Consider the following 22575-nt stretch of genomic DNA (forward strand, 5'->3'; position numbering starts at 1 on the left):
GTGGGGTTCAGGGCGGTGTGTAGTCGTGGTGGGGTTCAGGGCGGTGTGTAGTCGTGGTGGGGTTCAGGGCGTTGTGTAGTCGTGGTGGGGTTCAGGGTGGTGTGTAGTCGTGGTGGGGTTCAGGGCGGTGTGTAGTCGTGGTGGGGTTCAGGGCGGTGTGTAGTCGTGGTGGGGTTCAGGGCGGTGTGTAGTCGTGGTGGGGTTCAGGGTGTTGTGTAGTCGTGGTGGGGCTCAGGGTGTTGTGTAGTCGTGGTGGGGTTCCGGGTGTTGTGTAGTCGTGGTGGGGTTCAGGGCGGTGTGTAGTCGTGGTGGGGTTCAGGGTCGGTCTCTTCACGTGGCGGTGGGTTATTGTTGTGGGGTGTCAGAGGATGTCAGAGGATGACGCAGCAGCGACACAGCCTATGGCCCCCGCCGTGCACCGAGGGAGGGGGCGTCACCGGGGCAAAGTAGGCGTGGACCTTTATCTCTGGGAGATGGGCCTATAGGGAGAGGTAGGAGCTACGTCATTTCAAATGCAGCAATATTTCACACTGTTGTATATTCTCCCATGACAGCCTGCAACGCTGCAATAAACTCTATAGGAGTATAATACAACAGTGTGGGGGTCATTCTATTATTTCCATAGGAAACTACAATTCCCACCAGGCCATGCAGGAGCTTTGACATTACAGCTACAGTGATGCAGCTTGGGAGATGTAGTGATGGCGATGACTGACCCGTATGCGTTTGATGCCGGCCCTGGTGACCTGCTGGCAGTCGTAGAGTTCTATCCTCTCCAGACGGTGACAGTTCTTCAGGTGCTCCAGAGTCCCGTCTGTGATCAGAGGGCAGTTATCCAACTCCACCACCGTGAGGCGCTCCTGTCCACACACGCTGCTGCTCAGCGCCCTGATACCGTCGTCAGTTATCAGCTCACAGTGGGAGAGAGACTGGTGGAGAGAGGATAGACGGTAGACACTATATTACATACTGTAATGTACACCCACACCCACAACAATACGTACCAGTGCTTGCAGGCGAGGGCAGTGAATAGCGAGCTGGACTAGAGTGTTGTCAGTCACCTGTGAGAGGAGACAGACTCAAATCAAACCCAGATACAGTACATAGAATCAGACAGGCTCAATCAAACCCAGATACAGTACATAGAATCAGACAGGCTCAATCAAACCCAGATACAGTACATAGAATCAGACAGGCTCAATTAAACCCAGATACAATACATAGAATCAGACAGGCTCAATCAAACCCAGATACAGTACATCAGACAAGCTCAATCAAACCCAGATACAGTACATCAGACAGGCTCAATCAAACCCAGATACAGTACATCAGACAGGTTCAATCAAACGCTGATGGCCTCAATCTACAGTTGCATTAAACAAGAAAAGAAGCCCATGAAATCTTACCAAAACACATTCTTCTAAATCCATTTTTTCCATCTCATGACAATGCTGTTGAAACAAAATCACATCAGTTCAACATTAGGTTTTGATTAGTGACCTTAAATGTGAAAAGATTTGAAGACAAAAAGAAACACACAAGTCAAGACAGAGCGCTGATGGAAATAAAGAAGCACTTACCCTGGCCAGTACAGTAAACCCAGCGTCTGTAACATGTGAACATCGTGCTGCTTCCAAGATCCTGATACAAACACATTGGTTATGTGGACGGTATGGCGTCTTTTATCAGTGGGCCTCATCGTGTGTTTGTCAGTGGGCCTCATCGTGTGTGTCGTCAGTGGGCCTCATCGTGTGTGTCGTCAGTGGGCCTCATCGTGTGTGTCGTCAGTGGGCCTCATCGTGTGTGTCGTCAGTGGGCCTCATCGTGTGTGTCGTCAGTGGGCCTCATCGTGTGTGTCGTCAGTGGGCCTCATCGTGTGTGTCGTCAGTGGGCCTCATCGTGTGTGTCGTCAGTGGGCCTCATCGTGTGTTTGTCATATATCTATTGTGGGATGCTTTGCCTACTTTGAGAATCATGTTGGCTATATGACCTTCATCGTGTGTCTGTCAGTGGGCCTCATCGCGTGTCTGTCAGTGGGCCTCATCGCGTGTCTGTCAGTGGGCCTCATCGCGTGTCTGTCAGTGGGCCTCATCGCGTGTCTGTCAGTGGGCCTCACCGCGTGTCTGTCAGTGGGCCTCACCGCGTGTCTGTCAGTGGGCCTCACCGCGTGTCTGTCAGTGGGCCTCACCGCGTGTCTGTCAGTGGGCCTCACCGCGTGTCTGTCAGTGGGCCTCACCGCGTGTCTGTCAGTGGGCCTCACCGCGTGTCTGTCAGTGGGCCTCACCGCGTGTCTGTCAGTGGGCCTCACCGCGTGTTTGTCAGTGGGCCTCATCGTGTTAATAAGAAAGGGGCACATTTCTTACTTGAGTCGGGGGCAGTTGAGCCCCAGAGCGGTGAGAGAGGCGTCTGTAATGTTACTGCAGCCAGAGATACAAAGCATCTGCAGTTTGTGGCACCCCCGACACAGACTGACCAAGCCATCATCAGTTATCTGCTGTAATCACACACACACACAAAATCATCTGTCACCGGCTTATAAATAACACACATTACACACACATTTTCTGTCTTTCAATCCCTACTCCCCCCCCCCCCCCCACCACCACACACACACACACACACACACACACACACACACACACACACACAGCCTCCATCTCTGTCTTACTGAGCAGGTCTGCATGTTGATAGTGGTTAGTTCAGGACAGTGTTTCTGGAGGGGTTTCAGTGCTCCATCCTCCAACTGTAGAGAACACAGAGAAACCAATCACTACTGACAATCAATACAATCATGTTTATTTGTGTGTGTGTGTGTGTGTGTGTGTGTGTGTGTTACCTGTGTGCAGCCACGTAGGACCAGGGCTTGTAGGTTGTTACAGCCCCTGGTCAGAGCCTCGATGCCATCTCTGGTGATTTGGTCACACCACGACAGGTTTAATGTCTCCAACATACTACAGCCATCACTAAGCAGAGACACACACACACCGTTTTCTTACTAAGTATTACACTGTATGTTACGTTACTGTTTCCATTGGAATGTACCCGGTAATGATATGGTAACCACGGGGGATCTGTTGTACCTGGTAATGATACGGTAACCGGTAACTACGGGGGGATCTGTTGTACCCGGTAATGATACGGTAACCGGTAACTACGGGGGGATCTGTTGTACCCGGTAATGATACGGTAACCACGGGGGGATCTGTTGTACCCGGTAATGATACGGTAACCACGGGGGGATCTGTTGTACCCGGTAATAAATTGTGTTTGTTGTAATGAATCCTAAAGAAACAAACATGTAATTTATTACTATGTATCTACCATTTTACCCTTCTAGTAAATACCTTGTAATTTCTGGACCGTAAAATAAAACTGCAACCCTTGAGCCTTGGCCAGAAGAAGTAGTGCACTACATAGGGAATAGAATAGTGTTTGGGACACTCACCTGAGAGCTTTGAGGGAGTGGTTGGTAACAGACACGCAGGAGGTGAGGTCCAGCTGTTTGAGTTTGCAGCAGAACTTGGAGAGGCTGAGACAGGTGCTGTCTGTGATCTTAGTGCAGCCATTCAGATTCAACACCTCGATGTTACGGCAGTTCTGGGAAAACGTCCTGACAGGTGACAGAGTCATCAGAGGTGTACAAATACCAAAGTCATGGAGAAGCAACTGAATCACGAGGGATGTGCATCTTTCGCTTTCAAGACGATTGGATACTTATCTAGATACATGGGCGCCGATACGATACAGGAACGATACGTTTTAGTTTGAAACGATTCAGTGCGATTCGGTTTGAATGGGGGAACGAATCGATGCTACACAATGTACTAACATTTTTTGGCATAAACACATACATTTTCCATTCTAAATTCAAATCTGCTGCTGATGGAGCTCAAAACTCAGCCTCCTGAGCTGGATCTGTCTGAGCTGACGTGTGTGTGTGTGTGTGTGTGTGTGTGTGTGTGTGTGTGTGTGTGTGTGTGTGTGTGTGTGTGTGTGTGTGTGTGTGTGTGTGTGTGTGTGTGTGTGTGTATGTATAGTTGAAGTCGGAAGTTTACATACACTTAGGTTGGAGCCATTAAAACTCGTTTTTCAACCACTCCACAAGTTTCTTGTTAACAAACTATAGTTTTGGCAAATCGGTTAACACATCTACATCTACTTTGTGCATGACACAAGTCATTTTTCCAACAATTGTTTACAGACAGATTATTTCACTTATAATTCACTTAAACATTTGAAATCGGGGACCGCTGCCCATTGGTGAATCGTTACATTACTATGAGCCCATTGGTGAATCGTTACATCCCTTTGAGCCCATTGGTGAATCGTTACATCCCTTTGAGCCCATCGGTGAATCGTTACATCCCTATGAGCCCATTGGTGAATCGTTACATCCCTATGAGCCCATCGGTGAATCGTTAGTGAATTGGTTATACTAAGAGTGAAAGAGGCCCTATGGAGAAGGACTCACTTCATGGATGCGTCTCCCACACTGAGACATCCCCTCAAACTGAGCTGCCTCAGGAAGCCTCCACATCGCTTAGAGATGTTCTCCACTACTCTACCCTGGAGAGAGAGACAGAGACAGAGAGAGAGACAGACAGAGACAGAGAGAGAGAGAGAGAAACAGAGAGATAATTTTTAACCAGTCTTTAATGGTACAATTTAACTTACAAAAAACATGACAAGAGAGAGATCAAGAGAATGACAGAGAGAGAGTGTGATAGAGAGAGAGCCTGGTGTGAATGTGTATATATGTAGGATCAACTCCCCTGACCTCTCACCTCTATGTCTGTCTGGAAGTTGAACAGGTCAATCTTCTGCCAGTTACTACCATCCAAGGCCAGGACATTCCACGCCTGAGAAGAGAGAAAGAAAGACAGAGAGTGATGGAAAGAGGGAGAGGAAGAGAGAGTGATGGGTGTGGTCAGTCATACACTGGGCTGTGTTTAGGAGGCTGAAAAGATTTGGCATGGGCCCTCAGATCCTCAAAAAGTTCTACAGCTGCACCATTGAGAGCATCTTGACTGGCTGCATCACCACTTGGTCTGGCAACTGCTTGGCATCCGATTGCAAGGCGCTACAGAGGGGGGTGCGTACAGCCCAGTACATCACAGGGGGCCGAGCTCCCTGCCATCCAGGACTTCTATACCAAGCGGTGTCAGAGGAAGGCCTTAAAAATAGTCAAAGCCTCCAGCCACCGAGTCAAAGCCTACAGACTGTTCTATCTGCTCCTGCACGGCAAGCGGTACCAGTGCACCAAGTCTGGAACCAACAGAAGCCTGAACAGCGTCTACCCCCAAGCCATAATACTACTAACTAGTTAACCCCCAAGCCATAATACTACTACTAACTAGTTAACCCCCAAGCCATAATACTACTACTAACTAGTTAACCCCCAAGCCATAATACTACTACTAACTAGTTAACCCCCAAGCCATAATACTACTACTAACTAGTTAACCCCCAAGCCATAATACTATTAAAACTAGTTAACCCCCAAGCCATAATACTACTAACTAGTTCACCAAATATCTACCTGTACTATATGTACTGTAACTCTTTTGACTCATCACATATGCTGCTGCTACTGTTTATTATCTATCCTGTTGTCTAGTCACTTTACCCCTACCTACAGTATACTGCTGTTACTGTCTATTATCTATCCTTTACCCCTACCTACAGTATACTGCTGTTACTGTCTATTATCTATCCTGTTGTCTAGTCACTTTACCCCTACCTACAGTATACTGCTGTTACTGTCTATTATCTATCCTTTACCCCTACCTACAGTATACTGCTGTTACTGTCTATTATCTATCCTTTACCCCTACCTACAGTATACTGCTGTTACTGTCTATTATCTATCCTGTTGTCTAGTCAGTTTACCCCTACAGTATACTGCTGTTACTGTCTATTATCTATCCTTTACCCCTACCTACAGTATACTGCTGTTACTGTCTATTATCTATCCTGTTGGCTAGTCACTTTACCCCTACCTACAGTATACTGCTGTTACTGTCTATTATCTATCCTGTTGACTAGTCACTTTACCCCTACCTACAGTATACTGCTGTTACTGTCTATTATCTATCCTGTTGGCTAGTCACTTTACCCCTACCTACAGTATACTGCTGTTACTGTCTATTATCTATCCTGTTGGCTAGTCACTTTACCCCTACCTACAGTATACTGCTGTTACTGTCTTATCTATCCTTTACCCCTACCTACAGTATACTGCTGTTACTGTCTATTATCTATCCTGTTGACTAGTCACTTTACCCCTACCTACAGTATACTGCTGTTACTGTCTATTATCTATCCTGTTGACTAGTCACTTTACCCCTACCTACAGTATACTGCTGTTACTGTCTATTATCTATCCTGTTGACTAGTCACTTTACCCCTACCTACAGTATACTGCTGTTACTGTCTATTATCTATCCTGTTGGCTAGTCACTTTACCCCTACCTACAGTATACTGCTGTTACTGTCTATTATCTATCCTTTACCCCTACCTACAGTATACTGCTGTTACTGTCTATTATCTATCCTGTTGACTAGTCACTTTACCCCTACCTACAGTATACTGCTGTTACTGTCTATTATCTATCCTGTTGGCTAGTCACTTTACCCCTACCTACAGTATACTGCTGTTACTGTCTATTATCTATCCTTTACCCCTACCTACAGTATACTGCTGTTACTGTCTATTATCTATGCTGTTGTCTAGTCACTTTACCCCTACCTACAGTATACTGCTGTTACTGTCTATTATCTATCCTTTACCCCTACCTACAGTATACTGCTGTTACTGTCTATTATCTATCCTTTACCCCTACCTACAGTATACTGCTGTTACTGTCTATTATCTATCCTGTTGACTAGTCACTTTACCCCTACCTACAGTATACTGCTGTTACTGTCTATTATCTATCCTTTACCCCTACCTACAGTATACTGCTGTTACTGTTTATTATCTATCCTGTTGTCTAGTCACTTTACCTCTACCTACAGTATACTGCTGTTACTGTCTATTATCTATCCTGTTGACTAGTCACTTTACCCCTACCTACAGTATACTGCTGTTACTGTCTATTATCTATCCTTTACCCCTACCTACAGTATACTGCTGTTACTGTCTATTATCTATGCTGTTGTCTAGTCACTTTACCCCTACCTATATGTACATATCTACTTCAATTACCTCGCACCCCTGCACATCGACTCGGTTCTGGTACTCTGTGTATATAACCAAGCTTTCATTACTCATTGTGTATTTATTCCTTGAATTATTATTATTTTTGCTATTTTTCTCTCTGCGTTGTTGGAAAGGGCCGTGAGTAAGCATTTAGTTAGTCTATACCTGTTGTTTACAAAGCATGTGACAAATAAGATTTGATTTTAGTAGGGCAAGTTGAGCACAATGTGGAACTTTAAATACTCAATGTGATTTCAGTCAGTCGTCATGATACCTGTAGGGGTGGGCCTTACCTTGGACACCTGGGCACACCTGCACAATGTGATCACGTCCAGGTTGGAGAAGATTCTGCAGAGAGAAAGAGCATTCTTACAGAAAGAGACTGGCCAGTTTAGCAAAAGGCCAACTGAGTTAGCATGTAGCTATTAGCCAACACACACACTCCCCCAATAAACACACACACATAACCTCCCCCCACACACACACACACACATAACCTCCCCACACACACACATAACCTCCCCCCCCCCACACACACACACACACATAACCTCCCCCCACACACACCCACAACCTCCCCACACACATAACCTCCCCCAATAAACACACACACATAACCTCCCCCAATAAACACACACACATAACCTCCCCCCACACACACACACACATAACCTCCCCCCACACACACACATAACCTCCCCCAATAAACACACACACATAACCTCCCCCCCACACACACACATAACCTCCCCCCCACACACACATAACCTCCCCCAATAAACACACACACACATAACCTCCCCCAATAAACACACACACATAACCTCCCCACACACACACACATAACCTTCCACCCTCAGGAAACTAGCACTTCCCATTATTCCCTCATGGACAGAGACAAATGCTGTGTGTGTGTGGGGGGAGGTTATATGTGTGTGTGTGTGTGTGGGGTCAGATGGAGCAAAGTAACAGAGCACATGTCATGTACACACACCTCATTGATCAGTGGAGCAGCTGACCAATCAGACAAGAGTTGATCGATCGTCTCTCTGACGACTGGCTGAGGAGCGCGGCAGAGGCCATTGTACACTTTAATCACGCATACTTGGTTCCATCACACACACACACACACACGATCCAGTTTGTGTGTTCTAGACAGTACCTTCAGAAAATATTCATACCCCTTGACTTATTCCACATTTTGTTGTGTTACAGACAGAATAAAAAATGTATTAAATAGACACACAATATCCCATAATGACAAAGTGAAAATATGGTTTAGAAAATTGTGCAAATGTATTGAAAATGAAATACAGAAAAATCTCATTTACATAAGTATTCACACCCTTTGGGAGCGATTACAGCTGTGAGTGTTTCTGTTGAGTGAATACATCAAATCCTTTATTCCCTCCATACTGGTCCACACTGTTTAACAACAACAACTGCTGCTCCCCGGGCACTGATGACGTCGATTAAGGCAGCCTCCCGGACCTTTCTGATTCAAAGGGTTAAATGAGGAACACACATTTCAGTTGAATGCATTCAGTTGTACAACTGACTAGGTATTCCTCTTTTCACCTTCCCTTTTAAAACAGTTAGAGTTTTAATGGCTGTGACAGGAGAAAACTGAGGATGGATCAACAACATTGTAGTTACTCCACAATACTAACCTAAATGACAGAGTTAAAAGGAATCCTGTACAGAATAACAATATTCCAAAAAACATGTGTCCTGTTTGCAACAAGACACTAAAGTAAAACTGAAAAAGAAATGTGGCAAATAAATTACCTTTATGTCCTGAATATAAAGTGTTATGTTCGGGGGAAACAATCACAGAGTACCGCTTTTCATATTTTCAAGCATGGTGGTGGCTGCACCATTGTTGAAAGACTACCTCATCTCTGTACCCCACACATACAATTATCTGTAAGGTCCTTCAGTCGAGCAGTACATTTCAAAACACAGATTAGACCAGGGAGGTTTTCCAACGCCTCGCAAAGAAGGGCACGTATTGGTAGATGGGTAAAAAGAAAATAAAGAAGACGTTGAATATCCCTTTGAGCCTAGTGAAGTTATTCATTACACACTTTGGATGATGTATCAACACACCGAGGTCACTATAAATAAATAGGCGTCCTTCCTAGTTGCCGGAGAGGAAGGGATTTCACCATGAGGACAATGGCAGGTCGCCTAACGGTTCAGAGTGTTGGGCCAGTAACCGAAAGATCGCTGGTTCAAATCCCCGAGCTGACTAGGTGGAAAAATCTGCCGTTCTGCTATTGAGCAAGGCAGTTAACATTTACATCACTTAGCAGACGCTCCTATTCAGAGCGATTTAAAGGTAAAGGTAAAATGTGGAAAACCTCCCTGGTCTAATCTGTGTTTGAAATTCACTGGTCGACTGAGGGACCTTAGAGATAATTGTATGTGTGGGGTACAGAGATGAGGTAGTCATTCAACAATCCTGTTAAACACTATTACATGCAACTTATTAAACACATTTTTACTCTTTAACTTATTTTGGCATGCCATAACAAAAAGGGTGTTAAACACTTATTGACTCAAGACATTTCAGCTTTTAATGAATTAAATTTGTAAAAACATAATTCCACTTGGACATTTTGGGGTATTGGGTGTAGGTCAGTGGCACATCATCTCTCTTTAATCCACAACAACAACATGTGGACTAAGTCTAGGGGTGTGAACACTTTCTGAAGGCTCTGTATGTGTTGTTCGTGCTATAAATAGCCTCTGTGGGAACTTCCGCAGTGCTCAGCTCCAGCTGTGTGAACTTCAGACAGACAGAACCCACCTATATACACCATTATACCAGTGTGTGTGTGTGTGTGTGTGTGTGTGTGTGTGTGTGTGTGTGTGTGTGTGTGTTAGACAGTGATCTCAGATTAGTAGGGTTACACACAGACGCTGTAGGTCGCATAGCTAGTAGACATACATTTCAAAGGTGACACACACACACGCACACCTAACCACTCAAGGTTAACAGTCTGCTAAGTGAGGCCAGCCGTGTCCTTTTTTAATAAGTTACTCTCACACTTTAAGCCCTGGGGCGAGCACTCAGGTGTGTAGGTGTGTGTGTAGGTGTGTGTGTGTAGGTGTGTGTGTGTGTAGGTGTAGGTGTGTATGTGTAACTAACCTGAGCAGCAGCTCCTTGGGAAGCTTCTTGTTAATGGGAGCTTCATCACTGTTGGAGAACACCTGGAGAGAGAATCAACATCCACATCAGAGCCACTGTCACCATGGTAACAAGCACCCAATAGAACTCACACACACACAGGCCTGCACATACACAGACACACACACACAGGCCTGCACATACACACACACACACAGGCCTGCACATACACACACACACACACACACACAGGCCTGCACATACACACACACACACACACACACAGGCCTACACACACACACAAGAGATATAGAGAGTCCGCTGAGATACCAAAGATTGATTTAGAAATGTTGAGAGTTACAGCTACATAAACAGCCCCTAGCAACACAATAGAACAGCGTTACCGAGAGAGGATGGGAACGACAGAGGAAGAAACAGGGAAGGAAAGCTAACGAGAACCTAATTTACTGGTGAAGACTCAGAGGAGAGGAACATTAGAGATTTTATTAGGATCCCCATTACATTAGCCGACTGCAATGGTGACAGCAAGTCTTCCTGGGGTCCACCACATAATGAAAAAGATATCACAGACAAAAATACTTTACAATTTACATCATTTTAAAAACATTAACAGACATTACAACTAGGTCAGATAGGAGAGAGGCGTTGTGTTGTGAGGTGTTTTATTTGGTTGTTGTTTTTAAAGCAAATTTAGCTGTTTGAGTAATTTGAGAAGGAAGGGATTTTCATGTGATCATGGCTTTGTATAATAATGTGCATTGCCTTGAATTCGTTCTGGATTTGGGGACTGAAGAGACCCCTGGTGGCATATGCATGTCTTTCAGTTATATGTAAGTTGATTATACAGACAATATGGAACATTTCAACAATAATATTTCTCACAAAAACAAGAATTTATGCAGTTAATCTCAGGTCAACCCTCAACCAGGAAATACCGGCATGTTGATGTTAGGTCTATATGTGCAGTTAAGGGCGTGCTGCTCTGTTTTGAGCCAGCTGCAGCTTTGCCAGGTCTTTCTTTGCTGCACTTGACCATATCCTCTAACCTAGTCCATTTTACCAGACAGTAATCAAGATGAGACAAGACCAGAGCCTGAATAACTAGTAGTTGATTTGTGTCAAAAACACAGAGCATCTTTTTATAACAGACAGACCTCATCTTCACAACAACTTAGTGAATATGACTTGACCATGATAATTGACTATCCAATGTTATACCTGGGAGTTTAGCTTCCTCAACTTGTTGAATGGTCACACCCTTTATACACAGCTCCAGTTGAGGTTTAGGTCTTAGAGAATGTTTTGAACCAATTACAACGCTTTTAGTTGTCGATGTATTTAAGACCAGTCTATTATTAAATCACCCATTCTGATACTGACTGTAACTCCTTGTTTAGACTGTCAGTGATGTCACTGTCTTTGGGTGCTGACATGTAGAGTGTGGAATCATCTGCATACATAGTCACTCTAGCTTTGTGTAAGACCAGTGGCAAATCATTAGCAAAGATAGAGAAGAGTAACGGCCCAAGGCAACTGCCCTGAGGGACACCGCACTGTACATATCTGATGTTAGAGAAGCTTCCATTGAAGAACACTCTCTGGGTTCTATTGGTTGAATAGGCCTAACTCTCCAACCAGGTGATGGCAGGTCATGTAAAGTCATAGCAAGTGAGTTTCTTTAATAACAATGTATGATAAATAACATTAAAAAGGCTGCACTGAAATCTAACACAGCTCCAACTACAGTGTCCTCCAACTACAGTGCCCTCCAACTACAGTGTCCTCCAACTACAGTGTCCTCCAACTACAGTGCCCTCCAACTACAGTGCCCTCCAACTACAGTGTCCTCCAACTACAGTGTCCTCCAACTACAGTGTCCTCCAACTACAGTGCCCTCCAACTACAGTGTCCTCCAACTACAGTGCCCTCCAACTACAGTGCCCTCCAACTACAGTGTCCTCCAACTACAGTGCCCTCCAACTACAGTGCCCTCCAACTACAGTGTCCTCCAACTACAGTGCCCTCCAACTACAGTGCCCTCCAACTACAGTGTCCTCCAACTACAGTGTCCTCCAACTACAGTGTCCTCCAACTACAGTGCCCTCCAACTACACTGCCCTCCAACTACAGTGCCCTCCAACTACAGTGCCCACAAAATGGACTGTAAAAAAAAATACAAATAATCCTTTGCTGTTTATCCTCTTGGCCTTTCATTCAAAATATTCACAGAAATCTAACCTTTAACTGAAGTAAAATTAGTGATAAAAATTAAATGTGAAAAATATTTTTCTCTGAAACATGTGCCAGAATTGGCAACCCTAGAAATTCATATGAGTAAAATCTAAGTGAAGTATATTCCCATTCATATTTGACGTATAAGTTCACCTGAGTGATTAGGAACACTTAAGTCATAACCCATGACTTCCTGTTTCACTGGGGTATAAATATGAGGTGACACACAAGCCAAGTTCCCATAGTCATCCATTACTATGGGACAGACCCGAGAATACAGTAATGCTGTCCGACAAAAGGTTGTTGAGCTGCACATATCAGGAAATGGCTATAAGAAAATAGCTCAATGGTTGAAAATGCCCATTTCCACTATCAGGGCAATAATGAAGAAGTTTAAAGCAACAGGAGATGTTAACAATCTGCCTGGAAGAGGACGTGTGTCTATATTGACCCCACGCACAGTGACGAGGATGGTTCGAGTGGCCCAAAAAATCTCCAAGGATCACGCTGGAGAATCACAGATGTTGGGGGTCAGAAAGTCTCAAACTACATAACCACAAGTTGTTTGGAAGGGTTGCCATAAAAAAAAGTATTTATTGTCATCAAACAACAAACTCAAGCGCCTACAGTTTGCCAAACGTTACTGGAACTTTCAATGGGACCGGGTTCTATAGTCAGATGAGACCAAAACAGAGCTTTTTGGAAACAAACACCAGAGGTGGGTTTGGCGTAGACAGAAACATATCCATGCAGAAAAGTACCTCATCCCCACTGTGAAGTACGGTGGTGGATATTTGATGATGTGGGGCTGATATTTCTTCCAAAGGCACTGGACAACTTGTTAGGATTACATGGCATCATGGACTCCATCAAGTACCAGCAGATATTAAATCAAAACCTGACTGCCTCTGCTAGGAAGCTTCAACTGGGCCGTGGTTGGATCTTCCAGCAGGACAATGATCCAAAGCACACCTCAAAATCAACACAAAAATGGCTCACTGACCACAGAATCAATGTTTTACCATGACCATCCCAGTCCCCTGACCTAAACCCCACAGAAGAGCTGAAGAGGAAAGTCCACAAGCGTGGACCTGGGAATCTGAAGGATCTGGAGAGATTCTGTATGGAGGAATGGTCTCAGATCCCTTGCCATGTGTTCTCTAACCTCATTACACATTATAGGAGAAGACTCGGAGTTGTTATCTTGACAAAGGGAGGTTGCACAAAGTATTGAATGAAGGATTGTCAATAACAGTGGCACACATACTTGAGAAATATTTGTTTTATGATAAGAATTTATTTTTTCTTTCAATTATTTTACTTTATATTAAAGGTTAGATTTTTGTGAATATTTTGAATGAAAGGCCAAGAGGATAAACAATATAATTTTTTTCACAGACCATTTTTCTCATATTTACCAAGGGTGCCAATACTAGTGGAGGGCACTGTATCATGTTATTAGCCATTTCTTTTAACCAATCATCAGTCATCTGAGTCAGAGCAGTACAAGTTGAGTCTCCTTCTCTATAAGCATACTGAAAGTCAGTAGTTAACTTGTTCTCTGAAAAATGGCTTTGTATTTGGTCAAAAACAATTCTCTGCACCAGTTTATTAAGAACAGGCAGCAAACTGATTGGGCGGCTGTTAGACAGCAAAAGGTGCTTTACTATTTTTGAGCAGTGGAATTACTTTAACTTCCTTCCACGCCTGTGGACGGACGGACGAAACACGTAGCACGCAGACAGAGAAACACGTAGCACGCAGACAGAGAAACACGTAGCACGCAGACAGAGAAACACGTAGCACGCAGACAGAGAAACACGTAGCACGCAGACAGAGAAACACGTAGCACGCAGACAGAGAAACACGTAGCACGCAGACAGAAAAACACGTAGCACGCAGACAGAATAACACGTAGCACGCAGACAGAGAAACACGTAGCACGCAGACAGAGAAACACGTAGCACGCAGACAGAGAAACACGTAGGACGCAGACAGAGAAACACGTAGCACGCAGACAGAGAAACACGTAGCACGCAGACAGAGAAACACGTAGCACGCAGACAGAGAAACACGTAGCACGCAGACAGAGAAACACGTAGCACGCAGACAGAGAAACACGTAGCACGCAGACAGAGAAACACGTAGCACGCAGACAGAGAAACACGTAGCACGCAGACAGAGAAACACGTAGCACGCAGACAGAGAAACACGTAGCACGCAGACAGAGAAACACGTAGCACGCAGACAGAGAAACACGTAGCACGCAGACAGAGAAACACGTAGCACGCAGACAGAGAAACACGTAGCACGCAGACAGACAAACACGTAGCACGCAGACAGACAAACACATAGCACGCAGACAGACAAACACGTAGCACGCAGACAGAGAAACACATAGCATGCAGACAGAGAAACACGTAGCACGCAGACAAAATAGATAAAAGAACCATAACATTTTTCAATTAATCATTCATCCAGAGGGCTCTAACAGTTCATTTATTAACAGGTGCTTTCTTGTCAACAATTAGCAGGAATATTTCTACAAATACTTCCAGTGCTGCATCTGGATTCACTTCCTCACACACATCACATCAAATCTTTAACAAGAGTCCTGAGAAAACATTTAGTATGATCTCTTATGAATTCATTTAGGACTAACATTTGGCACTTTGGTTTTCCTTGTTATTGCCACAATGTTCTGGTCACTACAGCCAATGGAAACTGATATTGCTGAGCAAAGCTCTGCAGCCTTAGTGAAGATATGATCAATACAAGTGGATGTCACAGATCCAACACCAGTTGGTTGAGTGATAACCTGGGTTATATTACAGCCATTAGTCACAGTTAGAAGCTTCCTGTTGAGAAGACAGCTAGTTGCTGACCAGCCAATGGTCAGGTCACCCAGAAAATAGACCTTTGTTAACATCCCACACACACTATCAAGCATTTCACACACATTATCTAGATACTGACCGTTAGCACTTGGTGACCTATAGCAACACCCCAAAAGATTAGGCTTTATACGAACACAACACTTCAACAACATTTGACACGAGATCCTCTTGAAGCATTACAGAGATACACACACCTCCCCCATAGGCATTCCTGTCTCTTCTGTAGACGTTATAGCCTTGTATCGCTACTGCTGTATCAAAGAAATGATCTACGTGAGTCTCAGAAATGGCTAATATATGAACGTTATATGACGTTAGCAACTTATTGATTTCATTAACCTTATTTCTAAGGCTACATATGTATATGGGCTGTTCGTAGTCCTTTCCTTGGTAGCTTATCAGAGATGGACATCACATGGAAAAGAAAACAAAACTAGAACGAAAAACAACAACATTCAGTAGTCGATTTAATCAGTTGGTGTGTGTGTGTGTGTGTGTGTGTGTGTGTGTGTGTGTGTGTGTGTGTGTGTGTGTGTGTGTGTGTGTGTGTGCTGCAGGGTTGATGCTACTAACCCACAGGCTTGGCTCGCTCTCATCCCTTCCAGGCTTCTGGGAGGGAGGGTGGACAATGAGCCTGTCATAGCAGATGTAAGCAATGTCCCCACTCTCTCTGGCAGCCTTCATGGCTGGGATAAGTTCTTTCCTCTTCTGGCACACAGCTTAAGGATAGTCCTAGTTGAGGAAGATGTACTATATGTTCCTCTCAAGTACATGGCTCGGTTCAGAACAGCTACCTTGTCTTTGAACCTTAGGAACTTGACCACTATCAGCCTGGGCCTGTCACCTGGGCCGGTGGTGGGTTATCCAGTCCTGTGGGTGGGCCTGTCACCTGGGTCGGTGGTGGGTTATCCAGTCCTGTGGGTGGGCCTGTCACCTGGGTCGGTGGTGGGTTATCCAGTCCTGTGGGTGGGCCTGTCACCTGGGTCGGTGGTGGGTTTTCCAGTCCTGTGGGTGGGCCTGTCACCTGGGTCGGTGGTGGGTTATCCAGTCCTGTGGGTGGGCCTGTCACCTGGGTCGGTGGTGGGTTATCCAGTCAAATTGACCATTATTTTTATTACTGAGAGAGAAAAAGGTTGCTCACTTTTGCAGACACTACAGCTAGTTACATTAAGTGCTGGTAGTGGAGCAGTGAGTAATTACAGGAAGTTGGCGAAGCTTTGATCAGCATGGATATCACAAAATGGCTGGGCACTGGCAAGAGCAAAGAAAACTGAGGACCACCATTTCGAGACCGATGCTGAGCTCACACGCCGCCTGGCCATCCCACACGCCGCCTGGCCATCTCACACGCCGCCTGGCCATCTCACACGCCGCCTGGCCATCCCACACGCCGCCTGGCCATCCCACACGCCGCCTGGCCATCCCACACGCCGCCTGGCCATCCCACACGCCGCCTGGCCATCTCACACGCCGCCTGGCCATCCCACACGCCGCCTGGCCATCTCACACGCCGCCTGGCCATCCCACACACCGCCTGGCCATCCCACACGCCGCCTGGCCATCTCACACGGCGCCTGGCCATCTCACACGCCGCCTGGCCATCTCACACGCCGCCTGGCCATCCCACACGCCGCCTGGCCATCCCACACGCCGCCTGGCCATCCCACACGCCGCCTGGCCATCCCACACGCCGCCTGGCCATCCCACACGCCGCCTGGCCATCCCACACGCCGCCTGGCCATCCCACACGCCGCCTGGCCATCCCACACACTGCCTGCTGACCAACAAGATGGAGAAGAGCCAGGGCCTAGCACCAGCAGCACGAGGGTAACATCACAACAAGCCAGCGTTAGGAGCCAGCGTTACCTCAGCCACCTGACCACCTCTCAGTGATGAGGAGCCAGTGTTACCTCAGCCACCTGACCACCTCAGTGATGAGGAGCCAGCGTTACCTCAGCCACCTGACCACCTCAGTGATGAGGAGCCAGCGTTACCTCAGCCACCTGACCACCTCTCAGTGATGAGGAGCCAGCGTTACCTCAGCCACCTGACCACCTCAGTGATGAGGAGCCAGTGTTACCCCAGCCACCTGACCACCTCAGTGATGAGGAGCCAGCGTTACCTCAGCCACCTGACCACCTCAGTGATGAGGAGCCAGCGTTACCTCAGCCACCTGACCACCTCAGTGATGAGGAGCCAGTGTTACCTCAGCCACCTGACCACCTCAGTGATGAGGAGCCAGTGTTACCTCAGCCACCTGACCACCTCAGTGATGAGGAGCCAGCGTTACCCCAGCCACCTGACCACCTCAGTGATGAGGAGCCAGTGTTACCTCAGCCACCTGACCACCTCAGTGATGAGGAGCCAGCGTTACCTCAGCCACCTGACCACCTCAGTGATGAGGAGCCAGTGTTACCTCAGCCACCTGACCACCTCAGTGATGAGGAGCCAGCGTTACCTCAGCCACCTGACCACCTCAGTGATGAGGAGCCAGCGTTACCCCAGCTACCTGACCACCTCAGTGATGAGGAGCCAGCGTTACCTCAGCCACCCCAGCCATGTCATCTGAGGAGGCGATAGAGGACTTGCTCAATGTGTGTAGCTCTCTGTACAATAACGTTAGAAACCCCATGGTGGCTGCACTGTACACTGGGGAGAAACTGAAGAAGACTTCTTGATCAGACATGGACTGGCCACCTTGCCACGGTGTCAGTCATTTTGAAATCAAGTGACAACATCAGAGATGCTCGGGGAAATCAAATGTACTTGTGCATATGGCACAGATGTCAGACTTGGGCCCATAGGCTTATTGAAAGCAGTGACAGAGCCAAGCTTTAAGTTTATTGCTAACATGACTCACACAATCCTGGGGCTCTTCGACCCTCCTAACAAGTTACTGCAGTCAGAAGCTACTGATCTGCACACCGCTGTCAAACTTGTCCGCGAGTATGTAGAAAAACTACGATGTGATTGATGCTGAATTGGAAAAGCTTTGGGAGGCACGCCAGAAGGGCAGGACCACACCAGCTTCAAGCAGACGACAGACGCATGAGAAACTCTACAAGAGTATGTGGTTGAAAGCACAGTGGTTCAGCGTGATGATGGAAACTTTGGATGCCGTGGGGAGGAAAATGTCATCGCGATTTAGCAAAGAAAATAGTAAACTGGTGGAGGCTCCGTCTTCTAAAGTGGTAAGCTACAACCTTTATGTCCCTGGCCGCCATACCAGAATTATTCATTTATTGTTTCTCCCTCATGTAGGCCTGGTTGTTTGGAAGATTTTTTTAATGTATAGTTACTTTAGGCCTTTGCTTATTACTTCAATGCAGGTTAGATTTCTGTGACTTGCTTTTGGGGTCTAATTGCTATTGATAGATATCCAGCTTTGCATTATTTGATTGGTATAGGGACAATGACCAATGTAGCCTATTGGTTGTGCTCCGAGGTGAGCTCGGGTGCGGTGCTCCTATTGTCCTGGCTGTCCACTTCGGTGGTGCTGAAATTGGCAGCGCATCATCCTTTCATCGCGCTCACCGGCGGTCCTGAATCCATGGTTACGCCGTGTGCCGTTTTAATGAGCGCGTCTTAGGCTACCAATCTCCGTCGGGCTTCTCTTCAACGTCACATGCTTTCTTGTGTACGAAATGACAGTTGTGTATATGGCTGCATTTCAGATAGGCCTACATTTTTTGTACATAGTAGTTTAGGACCAATACCGTGTCCAGTCTACTAAAAAGAAGTAGGCAAACATTTCACTCTGTTATCATTCATTTACATTACACACAGTCGTTGTGTGATAGGCTACTGTAAAAGTGATGTCAATACTATGAAAACGACACAGCCTACTTTTTCGTCCCCTCCCTGCTCTCTCGCTATAGCGTGTGTTACCATCTGAATGGGTGTTTACTCTTATTCGCGCCAGATTCAAAATTGTCTACTGTCATGTAGGACATTTCACATCAGCTATGAAATCCTGATTTAGTTCGCTTTTCTGAAACTCTCGCAACAGAAAATATTGCGCAGCTGAAGAAGCGGCGGCTTGGCTTAATGTAGGTTACGCTCATCGCAGAGCGTCACAAATTCCACAGAAATCTAGCCCATAGTTCTAAGTATTGAAGCTTAAACTATGAAGCCTGTAAGAATATTTGACAGCCTAGTGGTTGCTCTTCCTGTCAGCTGATCTGTGTGTGTTTGTATGTCGTAGTGGAGCACATACCTTTCTGTTATTATAAGAAACATTCCAGATAGATTTTTGTACATTTGAACAGCAGTAGAACCAATCTACTTTGTTTATTTAGGGGCTCTAAAGCAATACTAGTTGTGCCCCATGGATTCATCCTGGAGCCGGGCCTGACACACACACACACACACACACACACACACACACACACACACACACACACACACACACACACACACACACACACACACACACACACACACACACACACACACACACACACACACACACACACACACACACACACACACACACACACACACACTGCAAGATAACCATTACAGATCACATGCTACCCTACCTAATGTGTTCAGTAAGGCACAATCCCTATTATGTAGAACAGACAGCCTAACTTTGTTAAGCGAGGAATCATGTTAGCTCTAGTTATGACATTTCTATCTGCAAAGGTCTGTATGTTGTTCACTCTCCGGTCTGAACTCGAACAGGCTGGTTCCTATATAACATGTATGTTGTGCCCCCTCCGGTCTGAACTTGAACAGGCTGGTTCCTATATAACATGTATGTTGTGCGCCCTCCGGTCTGAACTCGAGCAGGCTGGTTCCCAGTTTGAGGAGATAGGAGCCTGGTGCCTATATAACATGTATGTTGCCGCGACGCATGACAGTGACCGTTCTACAGCGTGACCAACCCAACGAGTCTGTTACCGACAGAGAGGTGGGAGACGACTTACATACGACACAAAATAACACTGACTTTTGTAGGGCAGTTAGCTTTAGAGTAGTTGCCTATATGGGCTATAAACAAATTAAGGTTGCCAGATCGAATCACCGAGCTGACAAGGTAAAAATCTGTCGATCTGCCCCTGAACAAAAAATATAGCCCAAACCAATCTCCAGCCTCCATTCCTGGTCCCAGTCCCTTCCCTATACCTCAGCCCCAGCCCAACCCACTCTCTCTCTACAGCCCACCACCTATACCCCAGCCTATCAATCCCCTTATACCCTGGTCCCAGCCTCATCCCTATACCTCAGCCCCAGCCCAACCCACTCTCTCTCTACAGCCCACCACCTATACCCCAGCCTATCAATCCCCTTATACCCTGGTCCCAGCCTCATCCCTATACCTCAGCCCCAGCCCAACCCACTCTCTCTCTACAGCCCACCACCTATACCCCAGCCTATCAATCCCCTTATACCCTGGTCCCAGCCTCATCCCTATACCCCATGTTGTTTGCTTACCCGGGCATAGTAGTTCTGACTGCAATCACTACCAGAGAACTATAATGACTGTAGCTGAGTAAACAATGATTGGCTTGTGTTAACAGCTACCCAGCCCTAACTGGCAACCAACCTCAGCCCTGACTGGCAACCAACCTCAGCCCTGACTGGCAACCAACCTCAGCCCTGACTGGCAACCAACCTCAGCCCTGACTGGCAACCAACCTCAGCCCTGACTGGCAACCAACCTCAGCCCTATCCGTCGCTCCTGTCCCACAGACTGAGCTCGGTGTTGCAGCAGTCAGATTGTGCGTCTGTCTGGACAATAACAGGATTTCGGATTACCTTTAACCAACAAAGCTCCAGCTCCCTCCAGCATGTACAATTCAAACAGTGCACGCAGAAACACCATACGGAAAACCTACATAGCCGTTTACATACACACGCCTGTCCCGTTTCTGCAGCTCTTACCTCAAACCTGCCCTTGGTGATGCCGTTCATATCTGCGGAGGGTGTTACCGTACTGCGGAGTGTGTTACCGTACACAACACGTCTGGGGCTAGCGTTAGGTTTGGCGGATACCGTATTGTTTTTGTAGCCTGTGTCGTTCGAAGGGCTGCTGGTGGGAGAAGTCTGGTTCGAAGGGCTGCTGGTGGGAGAAGTCTGGACTGGGTGATCTCCCCTACCGGCGACAGGGCTTCTTTCTCCGGGATTGCTGCTTAGTCCGGGGCGGCCTGGAAGAGCAATAACCTAGTCTTTGAGCCCGACGGCTCTCCAGTCCGTCTCATCACACTGCCAGCTAACAAAATAACAATAACATGGACGCGCTCCTGGTGACCTCACTTCCGCCTCTCAGACAGCTCGCAGCGCTAATCAGCTGGCCTCAATATCCCCCCTCCTGCTCGAGCGGTTTGAAACGTCAACATGTTTGAAAAACATGATCCAAAAACATTTTATCAGTTTCTTCTGTTATTCTAGTATTTGTTTTCTACGGTGGACATGGAAGGGGAGGGCTGTGGCAGTGACGTCATTTCTGCGGGAAAAGCACGTGTGTCCGATTTGTTTTGATAGTGAGTTTGCGTTGGAGTTCGAATTGAAGATGTATCGCCCGGTCCGTTAACGGTGAGGTATGTCACCGAACTGTCACAGGGGCACTGACCGGTTCTGAATCCGAAAAACACTGACTGGTATACAGGAACCCCAGAATATATCGCCAGGAGTTTGCTGTTTATTACAGAGAGACCACTCCATCATTATTTTCGTCTAAAATCTATTTTACACAAAACCACACATTCGAGTTAATTCCATGTCTTTTTATACATGTTATGCGTTAATCTCACAATAGGTACATGCGTAGCAGGCCTAATCTATTTAATCGTATGAAACGTGATGAGTATAATAGATATACCAAACGGTTGAAGACGGATGTAAGAGGGAGTTAAATATCTCTTTCAAAAGTACTAAACTGAGTGATCTGAGCCTGTTCCCAAAGCGTCTCTAGAGGGCGCATTTATACTGCTACAAACTATTACTTTACTGTAGCCTACTTTTTACAAGCACTGTGACAGTTTAGGTTATTAGGCCTAATAGACAGCAGCCCTGTGTTTTTGTGTGTATTGTTCTAGGAGTGACCCCAGCCTGCACAAGCACACTAGTCCCTCTGCCTCGTTCCT

General features: G+C 46.3%; 1 protein-coding gene across 2 annotated transcripts; it reads right to left on the minus strand.

Annotated features, from left to right (window-relative positions):
* Positions 1 to 50: 50 nt before the first annotated feature.
* On the minus strand, positions 51 to 21783 carry LOC139559155 (F-box/LRR-repeat protein 2-like). Of its 2 annotated transcripts, none has more exons than XM_071374921.1 (14): positions 21374 to 21783; positions 10356 to 10417; positions 7495 to 7549; positions 4785 to 4859; positions 4472 to 4566; positions 3446 to 3610; positions 2837 to 2963; positions 2669 to 2743; positions 2364 to 2491; positions 1581 to 1641; positions 1407 to 1451; positions 1005 to 1061; positions 717 to 929; positions 51 to 479 (listed from the first exon to the last, which is right to left on the minus strand). In XM_071374921.1, exons 1-14 carry the CDS (start codon positions 21401 to 21403, stop codon positions 372 to 374), a joined length of 1296 nt encoding a protein of 431 aa, XP_071231022.1. In that variant the 5' UTR covers positions 21404 to 21783; the 3' UTR covers positions 51 to 371. The 2 variants fall into 2 exon arrangements, with proteins under 2 accessions (XP_071231022.1, XP_071231020.1); XM_071374919.1 differs by having other exon boundaries at positions 2364 to 2494; positions 21374 to 21774.
* Between the last annotated feature and the right edge of the window lie 792 nt (positions 21784 to 22575).

Source organism: Salvelinus alpinus, chromosome 29, assembly GCF_045679555.1.
Source record: "Salvelinus alpinus chromosome 29, SLU_Salpinus.1, whole genome shotgun sequence".
Lineage (NCBI taxonomy): Eukaryota > Metazoa > Chordata > Actinopteri > Salmoniformes > Salmonidae > Salvelinus > Salvelinus alpinus.